The sequence below is a fragment of the Danio rerio genome, chromosome 16, assembly GCF_049306965.1.
Source record: "Danio rerio strain Tuebingen ecotype United States chromosome 16, GRCz12tu, whole genome shotgun sequence".
In the NCBI taxonomy this organism is placed as follows: Eukaryota; Metazoa; Chordata; class Actinopteri; order Cypriniformes; family Danionidae; genus Danio; species Danio rerio.
In genome coordinates, this window is record NC_133191.1 from 23,135,602 (window position 1) to 23,148,163 (window position 12,562).

Here is a 12,562-nt window from a genome sequence, read left to right on the forward strand (position 1 = left end):
ACATTTATCCACTTGAGGATGAGGAAAAAATGATAAAATGTCATTTTGTGGTGTGAACTATCACTTTAAGTGTGTCGACATTTGATTGATCACTAGCTTATATAGAGGCCAGAAGTGATGTCCAGCCTATGACAAAATAGTATTTGCCCTTTTTAATTGGGTTAAACAATTAAATATTGAACCATATATGTATGCTGATGTATGCTTTACTTGAGTAGAAGTTGTTTTGAGGTTTGTTTTTCTGAGCATTTGTTGTTGTTTTTTGTAAATTAAAACTAAAACTATATTTATGTGATTAGCTGCAATTTGCCTTTTCTTTTGCCATGATGACATGTTCCCCATATTTTGGTTTATTTATTACAAATGAATGAGGGTAATTCCTCGTTCTCAATGTCTATTGGACATTATAACATGATGAAACATTAATAATAATAATAATAATAATAACAATAATAATATATGTATACATTTATGCAAAACTTTAAAAAACTTATTTGTATAAGTTTACAATATTTGAGATGTAAAACCTGTGGACGTTAATGTTAAATCTTGAGTAATATAAATTTAAGCAATGAAAAGGAGCACCAAAAAATAAGCAATTATGCCAAAGCAACTATGAGAAGGAGGATTACTGAAACTACATTGATTCTTCATTTATATATACAGATTTTTTTTCTTTTTCAAATATTTCCCAAATAATGTTTAACTGAGCAAGGAAATTTTCACAGTAAGTGTAATGATATTTTTTACTGGAGAAAGTCATATTTGTTTTATTTCAAATAGAATAAAAGCAGTTTTTAATTTCTTAAAAACATTTTAAGGTCAAAATCATTAGCTCCTTTAAGCTATATATTTTTAAGTAGTCTACAGAACAAACCATCATTATACAATAACTTGCCTAATTACCCTAACCTGCCTAGTTACCCTAATTTACCTAGTGAAGTCTTTAAATGTCACTTTAAGCTGTATAAAAGTCTTAAAAAGTATCTAGTCTAATAATATGTTCTGTCATCATGGCAAAGATAAAAACAAATCAGTTATTAGAAATGAGTTAATAAAACTATTATGTTTAGAAATGTGTTGAAAAAAATCTCTTCGTTAAACAGAAATTGGGGAAAAAATAAACTGGTGGCTAATAATTCAGGGGGGAAAATAATTCTGACTTCAAATGTAATTATTATTATAAATTAAATTTTAAATTGATATTTCTGAACATTTCAGGGCAATTTTAACATGATGTTTGGGACACAAAAGGCTCAGAATCCTATATGACAAACACTTCAATAGCAGCCGCCCCTCTTACCTCAATTTTGGCTACATAATCTGTATGAAGACAGAATAGATTGAAATATTCTGGAACAAACATTCCGACTGTGACATCCTAACCTTACTGCCTAATTGTGTACTCAACATTGTGCTCCAACAATCAAACATCTTTTACCGTTCAGTTTTTCCCTGTTGTAAGTAGAGTGGTTATTGCAAAAAGGGATGTTTCCACAGTTTGATTGCACAACACTTAAAAGTGTTCTCTTTGCTCCCTGCTGAGTGATGATGAGAGAAAAATACATTATTGTGCAATGTTTTGAGTTTTCCCAAATCCCAAGTCAAATCAGACACAAACTTAAATTTGGGTTTTTCAGTGTCACCATTTATTAAAAAGATGGGCAATAGAAAAATAGAGCAACATTTATTCACATTTCAATGAAGTTCAGACGCTAAAGGCGATGGGGTCCATCTCACAGATGCGTTTGTAATGGAAATCACAAGGCACGTCAAACCAGGTCTTGGATCTCGAGTCCAGCACTGCACAGTCTTCTCCATGAACTCCACCTGAACGGTGATTATTGGGCTCTTTTTCCCATTCATTCCAGTACCTACAGAGAACAGCAGTGAGCACAGATGGCAATTTTATTTTTAAAAGCAGCTTTTTCAAAAAAAAAATTAAAAAATTACCATCCATATCTTTATTGTTACGCATTTGTTTTATATAGACCTTCTACTCTGATTTAACTATACACTGATATATCTAAAGATGATGGCTTTTTAAAAAATGTATGACCAGGCCGCCAAATATGATAGGCATCCAGATATATTATTTATCATGCGAACGTAGTATACTTTATAAAGAAAAACAACAACAACAACATAAATTAATAAATAAAAAACTCAAAATATAAGAAAATATTAAAAAAATAAAAAGAAAATTTAACAAAACTTATTTACTGCAAGACCAAGACCAAAATAATCTTTGAATATTTTGCTGGAATAATTTTACATCTCAATTTATATCTATGCAACAAGGCAAAAAAAAAAAAATAATAATTATAATTATAAACCCCTCAGAATGTGCATACTTTCCCAGTATTTGTTTTCTACTACAATTTCTAAACATTTTGTACTCAAGATATATTTGTTTGAGAAGTGCAATGACTTAATCCACCTGGTGCTCTTCACATTATTTGTTTTCTTTTTAAAATATGACATGAAATAAATAGATCAAAAACTTTATCTGAAACAGTGAAAATACCATTCAGTTTCAAACATGTTTCAAAAAATAAGCTTTCACTAAAAAGATGAAGTAGGGGAGAGCCGGGCACAAAGAAACACTGTTTGGTTTTGGCCAAATAATGAACAAAGTAATGGGGTTAGACAAACCATATTATTTTGCCAACAACACACAAACCTGTCCTACAAATGAGCACTGGTTGTATGATTGCCGGACCTATGATTTTTGTGCAGTATTGCCAAAAGTGCCAGGAGTAAAAGTGTTACTATTTACCCCACCTGCGGGGCAAGTTGTAACAGACAGAGGGTTAGTTGTTGTAACACATGCTTTTAAAGTCAGATTTCACACAATTATTTTAAATTCAGTTTACTTTAAATAGTGTCTTTCATCAGCACTTAATTTTTTTTATTCTACAGAGCACAGCATGTTTATTTCACTATCTATTAGATAAACACTTTTGGATTTATTTGCATTATTATCCATTATTTTACAATGCATTTATTTGCATTATTAGTAATAACATTTATTTATTTCTATTAAAATATTTTCAATTAAAAACATTTTTATTTAAAAAGTTCCAAACATTACATTAAATTAAACAAATATTTTGTTTGTTTAATTGGTGTCCAACGGTGTGTGGCTGTGTGTCGTGTTTTCCTTAAAACTGGCTTGCAGTTTCACATCTTTCAAAATAGTTTTATCTTTTAGTCTAGAAGACGGTAATCAACAATATGCGGTTTTACTTACATACATACTTTCACAGATTCCTTTAAAATAAAAATAAATAAAAATAAAAATATGGAGTATAATAATTAAACAGATCAAAATATAGGCTACGCTAAAAACCCTCTCTCTGTTGTTTTTTTAGACTGCTTATCTAGTTGTGGGTGTGTGTATGTGTGTGTGTTCGTACGTCTTATTAACCACTGTATTGTCCACCCATTTCCACACTCCCTCAGTCTCAGTGTCTGATAAACCGATCCAGAAATGATAGTCCATTCCTCCGTGATTGCGCGCGACCGCCTCAAGGGTGTGCTGTAGGGAAAATTAAAATATCACCAAAAGATTTGACATGCTGCAGAAACACATGGTACAAAAAGTAGTTATTAAAACAACACAAGCCATTCATTCACGATTTCACAAACAAAGCTAACTCTGCCACCGACTTACGTGTTGTTCGTGGCTGTGTAGTATCGTCAGATGTCCACCCATAGACGCACAACTCTCTTTACTGTGCTGCCAGTCCAGTTTATCATCACTAAAATAATAACACTTCTCTGATAAATGCATCCAGTCTTCTGGACAGGGTCTACATTTGATCACTGCACAAGAGACAAGAGAGATGGAAGATGAAATAAAAGGAGAGAAAAAATATAATATGGTAAGTTTACAGAAGTTATTAAGTGTCAAATGGCAATCAGAGATGTTTTTCTTACCAGATTTTGAGCAAGCCTGACCAAGATTTGTGTATTCAGAGCAAAGGCGGGAAAAACGCTCCTGCGTGGCGGTAAGTTTGAGAGAAAGAGTAGCAGCTTCAGACTCACTGTTGACTGGCTCTGCAGAAATGGACGATCTGCGGCTGTTTACCACTGCAGAGGCACAGAAACAAAGTTTATATGATCAATAGGCCTATATATATTGACACAGCAGTTGAGTAAACACTTAGCAAACACCCGACTGTTTTGTGTATTAAATATACTTCATATTTATGAAGTATATTTAATAAGCCATAAAGCTCAAATAAGCCCTTTTATTGTCACTGCCTCAAAGGGATATTTCACCCAAAAATAACATTTGGCTCCCCATTTACTCTCCATCAAGTGGTTCTAATCTAGACGAAAGCCTAAAAGCACAAAACCTGTAACTATTGACTTCCATGGTGGGATAAACAAATACTAGAAGTCAATGTTTACAGGTTTTCATCATTCTTCAAAACATCTTATTTTATGTCCAACAGAAGAAATAAACTTTAAAAGGTTTGGAAAAAGTAAAAGTTGAGTAAATGAGGACAGAATTTTCATTTTTTGGTGAACTGTCCCTTCGAAACATTTGGAATTAACATTTTGTCCTTGAACATTTTGAAATACAGTAAAAGTACAGCCTATTCTATTCTATTCTATTCTATTCTATTCTATTCTATTCTATTCTATTCTATTCTATTCTATTACCACACCAAACAATGCTTTGATGTCTAATTTGATCTCTAAAGTGGGGTATTTTAGTATTATTATTATTTTTTTCATTTTTAATTAGTGTACAATATTAAATCAAACTTCTGTTTAATTCTGTTCCAGCAATACCACATTACTGGTTAATGTTGTGCACGTACATTTAAATTTTTTTTGTTATAATTTATGATAATAATTTGTGTGTTTTTTAAATTTATTTTTATATTTTTGATTAATCAGTTTTTTTTTAATTTTGTTTTAGATTTAGACTTTAAAAAATATTTATACAAAATGTCACATTATTTTAAAGCCATAACCAAAACCATATCACCTTATATTATTCTATTCTATTCTATTCTATTCTATTCTATTCTATTCTATTCTATTCTATTCTATTCTATTCTTGCACACAATAATGCCTTGATGGCTAAAATGATCTCTAAAATGGGGTATTTATTTAATTTTAATAATATTTGTAATTTAAATAAATACTATAGAATATTAAATCAAGCTTAGTATATATTCTGTTTAATTCTGTTCCAGCAATACCACATTACCTACTGGTCAATGACTGTCATTCTTTTTTTTTTGTTGTTGTTGTAATAATTTATTAGACTGGTTTGTTAGTTTTTATAAGTTATTTATATAATTTTAATTCATCAGTTTTTTTTTTTTTTTTTAGATTTAGACATTTAAAAAATTATTCATACACAATGTCACAACATTTTAAAACCAGCTTATCGATATTATTCAGAATATATTATTACATATTCTATTCTATTCTATTCTATTCTATTCTATTCTATTCTATTCTATTCTATTCTATTACCACACCAAACAATGCTTTGATGTCTAATTTGATCTCTAAAGTCGGGTATTTTAGTATTATTATTATTTTTTTCATTTTTAATTAGTGTACAATATTAAATCAAACTTCTGTTTAATTCTGTTCCAGCAATACCACATTACTGGTTAATGTTGTGCACGTACATTTAAATTTTTTTTTGTTATAATTTATGATAATAATTTGTGTGTTTTTTAAATTTATTTTTATATTTTTGATTAATCAGTTTTTTTTTTAATTTTGTTTTAGATTTAGACTTTAAAAAATATTTATACAAAATGTCACATTATTTTAAAGCCATAACCAAAACCATATCACCTTATATTATTCTATTCTATTCTATTCTATTCTATTCTATTCTATTCTATTCTATTCTATTCTATTCTATTCTATTCTTGCACACAATAATGCCTTGATGGCTAAAATGATCTCTAAAATGGGGTATTTATTTAATTTTAATAATATTTGTAATTTAAATAAATACTATAGAATATTAAATCAAGCTTAGTATATATTCTGTTTAATTCTGTTCCAGCAATACCACATTACCTACTGGTCAATGACTGTCATTCTTTTTTTTTTTGTTGTTGTTGTAATAATTTATTAGACTGGTTTGTTAGTTTTTATAAGTTATTTATATAATTTTAATTCATCAGTTTTTTTTTTTTTTTTTAGATTTAGACATTTAAAAAAATATTCATACACAATGTCACAACATTTTAAAACCAGCTTATCGATATTATTCAGAATATATTATTACATATTCTATTCTATTCTATTCTATTCTATTCTATTCTATTCTATTCTATTTAGGGACATGCTTCAACACACAGTATAATTATTTTATACTGCACTTACAGGTAATGCACTTTTACTGCAGCAGGGATCTGGCGTCAGACACAGATGCATTGCTTACATGCAGAATGTTTTTGTATAGTGGTGTGTTTACTCACGCAGAACGCCAAGTCCTATGTTTGCACAAACCGAGGTCAGCAGAGCAATAAGCAGGACAAGAGAAACCTGACCTCTCAAACACTTCACTCCTTTGTGAACACCTGATAAAACACAAAATCACAGTCAGATCTGTTCATTTTTACTCTTGCTTTTCCCACATGCTTCAATCAGGGTTTCATTTGACCCTTGATCCTCACATTCCCAGACACACACGCATACAAACATTACCTTGTTTGCTCTGTGATGAGAGTATAGGTCTGTTCCCACAATGAGAGATATCTTCAGTAAACTCTTGTAAACTGGTGTAATTTTCAATATCTTCCATCTTAGAAGCACAAGTTCAGTAAATCTGTTCACAGTCTTCTTATTTATTTAACAACAGATCTTTTTATGTAGTCCTTCTGACATATATTGTGCCTTTATCTTATAGTCTTGCCCTTCAGATTCCCAATAGAGAAATAAGAAGTCCATAAAGAAGTGAGCAATCAAAAAAAAAAAAAAAAAAGAGAGAGACTGTCTGGAGAAAATAAGAAGCGAAAGTTCTTCCTGAGTTGTTCCTCTCAGACTTGTTCGTGCGGCTCCTTTTTGCCACTGACTTTTAACCTCTTTTCCCTCCGTCCCCTCCTCCAAGTGTGTGTGTGATCATGTACGCATTTAGGGGCAGGAAGAGAATAAACACTGGCAGGAAGAACGGGAGAAAAGCTGGTTACGCAATATTTAAATTTTAACCAGGCACAGATCGACACAGTGAGTCAGTTGTACATCATTCTAGCCAATAAAAACAACAGTTTGTTCATGATAGTATTTTTTATTATCTATTCCTGTAAAATGCTTCTTACCAAACATGTTGTGAAATTCAGATGTGCAAAAATGTTTAACTACAGATAGATATCAACAGCAATTAGACATTTAATGACTTTTTCTGGGAAATCAAGTTTAATCTTTGTAAGTCGCTTTGGATAAAAGCGTCTAAATGACTAAATGTAAATGTAAATGTAATCTGACATAGTTATTGAATATAATTGACACTTATGCCCATCCTTTTCAATTGTTTAGTAAAAAGTTCCAAGAAAGCGTAACAAAAGAAAATTACGCTAACCATTTAGTTTGAAAGTTAAAGCAAAACTGGGTCACACTTTATTTTAGGATACAAAAAACTACTTTGAAAACAATAAACCACTAATTAGCTACCTATTAATAGTGAGTGTAGGTATTGAGATTAGGATGTAGATGATACTATTATACTATTTAAGTACTTATAAACAGCAAATATCTTAATTATGATAATCATCATTATCATCATAATGAGCCAATAGATAATAGTGGGAATTGGTAATTGTGATAAAGTGCTGCCCAAAATTGTCTTATAAATTTTTAACGGGGTAAATTGCTTATCCTAGTTTATTAGGTGTGAATTATATTATATGTACACATCGATCTTTGTGGTGAGGTCTGAACACTTTATATATGTTATTTAAAAATTTTGGCAAATCATCTTGTGCTACCCATAAAACTGTAAACAAACAAAACAGATCAAAACATGACGCAGCACAATCACAAAATCATGAATCCAGTTGTTGATCAATTTTACTCAGCTGTTTTCATGTTGAAAGACTGATGCTGGATTGTTTTAACTCGATTTTGGTGTTTATATGGACAAACACTGTTGTCGAGATACATTTAGAAATTATTGAAAAAATTTTGTTACTTAAGACTTGGATAATCCATGTTTTATTTTGGGCTAAACAACCCAGTATTTTTACTTTTTAGTTAAGTGTAATTGCAAATTGATTACCACACATTTTAAAAAAGGCACACACATAGCTTTTCCCACGTTGGGAAGGTTTTCTTTGACAAGAGGGAAGGAGATCAAAATTAAAGTTAAATGATAACACCACAACAATGTACTGATTTTTTAGTACACCGTTATCTTGTGAACATAGCTTAAATAGATAACAACTGGTAAAAGATATAGATAATGCATAGAACAATTTTGATAGAATATATTGACTGATTTGCTAATAAGGATGTGCAATTATACAGTAATATTTAACTTCATTTTCGATAAAAGCCCTAAAGGACTCCAATGAGTAGAAAAAATAAAACAAAACAGAATAAATTTTATCAACAAGCAAAACATGTTAACTTTTCAAGAGTATCTCTGGCTCCTGTCAATTCTTTAAAATATGACTGATTTGTCACCTATTCTATTGATAATTGTTTGGACAGAATTTCTATGCGCAGCCTTGGGCTGGAGGGCGTCCAGTTCGGAAACCACAGGATTTCATGTCTGTTATTCGCAGACGATGTTGTTCTGTTGGCTTCATCGAACAAGGATCTTCAGCATGCACTGGGGCCGTTTGCTGCCGAGTGTGATGAGAATCAGCACCTCCAAGTTTGAGGCCATGGTGCTCCCCTGGAAAAAGGTGGTTTACCATCTCCAGGTTGGAGGAAAGTCCTTACCCCAGGTGAAGGAGTTCAAGTTTCTTGGGGTTTTGTTCACAAGGGAGAGAAGGATGAAACGTGAGATTGACAGGCGGATGCTGTGCAGCGACAGCAGTAATGTGGTCGATGTATCGATCAGTTGTGGTAAAAAAGGAGCTGCAAAGCAAGGCAAAGCTCTGAATTTACCAGTCAATCTGTAATACTCTCAACTATGAAAGTATAAGATCACGGATACAAGTGGCCAGGGCCGGAGTGGGACTCCTTTTCAGCCCTGGAGTTTCAAGCCTCAGACCGGCCCACCTCAGTTCACGATTGACTATATTAAAATAAGGTCATTTCCAATTCAGTTTTTAATTACACTATCACGTCTTTTTTTTGAGAAAACAGGTGCTTTAGAACTTCAAATGTTCAACAACCCTAACAGTATTTTATGTCTTAACAATAAAAATGAAAAAAATAAGTTATTCAGACGAGGATCAAACCCGAATCGGAGGCGTCATAACCTAACGTGCTATCCACTCGACCACAACAGCGGTACATTAATTGGTGACTCATCTGATTTATATCATCATTAACCTGCAGGCTGCCTCCTGCTCACGAGGCTGGGATAAAATAGATAAAAAGAGCAAAGCTGCGGTAAAATAATGAATAAGAACACTGTGGTCAAGTAAATAAATAAATCCATTTAAAAAGTGTGACTGCTGAGAGCTACAGATTCTGAAGCTAGGGACACCGGCCCTCGCGGCCAAAAAACGGACCGGCCCACCGGGAATTCTCCCGGTCCTCCCGATTAGCCAATCCGGGCCTGCAAGTGGCCGAAATGAGTTTCCTTAACAGGGTGGCAGGGCACACCCCTATAGATAGGGTGAGTAGCTCTGTCACTTGGGAGGAGCTCGGAGTAGAGCCGCTGCTCCTCCACATCGAGAGAAGTCAGCTGAGGTGGCTTGGGCATCTGTTTCGGATGCTCCTGGACGCCTAGGAGGTGCTCCAGGCATATTCCACCGGGAGAAGGACTCGAGGAAAACACACAAAACGCTGGAGGCACTATGTCTCTCGGCTTACCGCCTCGCATTCCCCTGGTAGAGCTGGAGGAAGTGTCTTGGAGAGGGAAGTCTGGGGTTCTCTGCTAAGACTACTGCCACCCCGACCCAGCCCCGGAAAACTTGATGAAAATAAATGAATGAATGAACGATTTACATTAACACATCAGTAGTTTCTGCTTCTTGAATCTAATTGGCTGCATCTAATTTTGGACACCTCTTGTGGAATGTGATGCATGTCTTTATATGAAATGAAATTAGTTTTGTACAGAGACAGTCTTATGTCCATGTCATGTCAGTATGTCCTAGAGACATTTGTTTTAAAAGAGACCAAAATTGGTATTGTCTTGGAAAATTACCTCAGTTGCTAAAAGGATGCACAGCTTTCCTTAGGAAACATTTATCTGAAGATGATTTTGACATTTCTCAGCCAAAAATCTTGACATTTCACAATACTGCAGTAAAACTATATAATCGAATTTAGTTGTGATGTACTGTTTAGTAAATACTTCTAGTTTGCTCTGCAACTGCTGGTAAATTCCTGAATGCAGTAGAGCAGTGGTTCTCAAACTTTTTTCATCAAGTACCATCTCAAAAAAAAAAATTGTCTCTCTAAGTACCACCAAAATGAGCAGCATTGAGAGCAGCTACAACTCTGCACAGTTAAAAAAACGTGGCAGATTACCTCAGAAATATAGGCTATATGTCATATATGGCATATTATATACATTATTTTTGATAAATTTTGAAATATATGTAGCATGTACATGACATATTTCATTCCTCCATGTACCATTAGAAGGAAGTAGGCGTACCACTAGTGGTACACGTACCACAGTTTGAGAACCACTGCAGTAGAGTAATACCAACATAACTGTAGGCATTCTGCAACATAACTTATAAGCAACATTCATTCATTCAATTTCTTTCAGCTTAGTCCCTTTATTAATCAGAGGTCGCCACAGCAGAATGAACCACCAACTTAATAAGCATTTGTTTTACACAACGAATGCCCTTTCAGCTGCAACCCAGTACTGGGAAACACTCATACACTCTTACATGCACACTCACAACCAATTTAGTTTATTCAAATCACCTATAGTCTTTGGTCTGTAGGGAAAACTGGAGCACCATGAGGAAACCCATATGAACACAGGCAGAACATGCAAACAAATGCCAACTGATACAATTGATTTTATATTAGCCACTGTGATCTTGTGTGTATACGTTAATAATTGGCTAAACCACATCACTGTTCGTTCTCTCAACTGTATAACTTCTGTTTCAAAATATTAAATTTTCTTCCAGTTCTGTGCAAAAACAAATCGACTGATCTTTCATATTTGAATTTTTACAACACTACAGATGATCTAATAAAACTAAACATTAGGGATTTTCCTCTTAGGCTTCTGAGAAATGATTGCGTTTAATCAATGAATGCTATAATAAGCCTTCAACTGCAAAAATCCAACTGGAACTTTCTCTCAAAAATAAACAGCCAGTTATATATTTTACCCTGCCGCATATGCCAAGAAGACAAAAGAAGAGGTGATATTTTTATTTAGCATGTAGAAAGTGCTTAGGTTGTGTTTCTCTCTGAGGTTTCCTTTTTTTCTCTTGCAGCTGTTGGTTTAGGTTATTCTGCATGGCCTCAGCTGCATTCCTGTACCGTCTCCAGCTGTTCCACTTCCTATTCCTGCTTTCTCAAAAACAGCTGCGCCTCCTACAAACACACTAGAGGTCTCCTCTGAGGGTAAGAATAATAAAACAATTAGGATGATAATACTACAATAATATTAGTCTTTAAATGTACTATAATGTTTTACTGATTCAGCACTTAAATGACATTTAGACTCAAACTTATTAGACTTGCTGTTTACAAGTGTGTGTTTTACCTTAGTCTAAACATTTAACCCCTAATTAACCTCAGTCTAACCCCGAACCACAAAAGCAGACTTCCAAATAACCAATAATACACTGTAAGGGTCAAAGTAAATGATTTTTCTTTTATGTCAAAAATGATTAGGCCATTATGTAAAAAGTCAGGCATGAAGATTTTTTCTTTTATGTTCTACAATAGATTGTTTGGAAGTTTGCACACCCCTTGCAGAATCTGTTAAAATGTGATGAATTTTGACAAATTAAGAGAGATCATACAAAATGGATGGTATTTTTTATTTAGTAGTGTCCTGAGAAGGATATTTTACATAACAGATGTTTACATATAGTAAAAAAAAACATATCTAAAATAAATTTTAGTTTTTAATACTGTTTGTGTTTCCTGATGATCGGGTGGTTTTTCTAATTTGTAATAGTTGTTCATGAGTCTTTTGTCTGCTCTGAACAGATAAACTGCTTCTGATTTTAAGGAAAAAAGTTTTTCAAAAGTTTCAGATTTGAACCATTTCCAGAAGTTAGTGTATGATTGTGAGCATCATCTTTTCTCTCTGAGGATGACCGAAGGACTCGAGCATGACTATTGATAAAGGTCTAAACCCTCACTGATGCTGCAGAAGGAAACAATAGCCATTAAGAGCCAGGGGTGAAAACTTTAGAATCTGAAGATTAAGGTAAGCTTCATTTAAATTGTAATCCGGGATTTCCT

General features: G+C 33.2%; 2 protein-coding genes and 1 long non-coding RNA gene across 7 annotated transcripts in view; 2 read left to right on the forward strand and 1 right to left on the reverse strand.

Moving 5' to 3' along the window:
• si:ch211-154o6.4 overlaps window positions 1–12,527 on the forward strand; it is a 53,596-nt gene extending 41,069 nt beyond the window's left edge. For all 5 annotated transcript variants that reach the window (XM_073924681.1, XM_068213908.2, XM_073924686.1 and 2 more), the window contains 2 exons: window positions 11,581–11,710; window positions 12,410–12,527. In XM_073924681.1, the coding sequence (XP_073780782.1) occupies window positions 11,581–11,695 (115 nt within the window). In that variant the 3' untranslated portion in view covers window positions 11,696–11,710; window positions 12,410–12,527. The remainder of the gene's footprint in view (window positions 1–11,580; window positions 11,711–12,409) is intronic.
• LOC137487900 (uncharacterized) overlaps window positions 1–12,562 on the forward strand; it is a 1,155,393-nt gene that overhangs the window by 748,243 nt on the left and 394,588 nt on the right. The window lies entirely within an intron of this gene.
• Window positions 1,671–7,065, reverse strand: cldc1 (C-type lectin domain containing 1). The gene is given in 6 exon segments (NM_001045039.2): window positions 1,671–1,874; window positions 3,420–3,541; window positions 3,677–3,828; window positions 3,943–4,095; window positions 6,472–6,573; window positions 6,701–7,065. Coding segments are annotated over 6 exon segments (792 nt in total). The 5' UTR covers window positions 6,798–7,065; the 3' UTR covers window positions 1,671–1,708.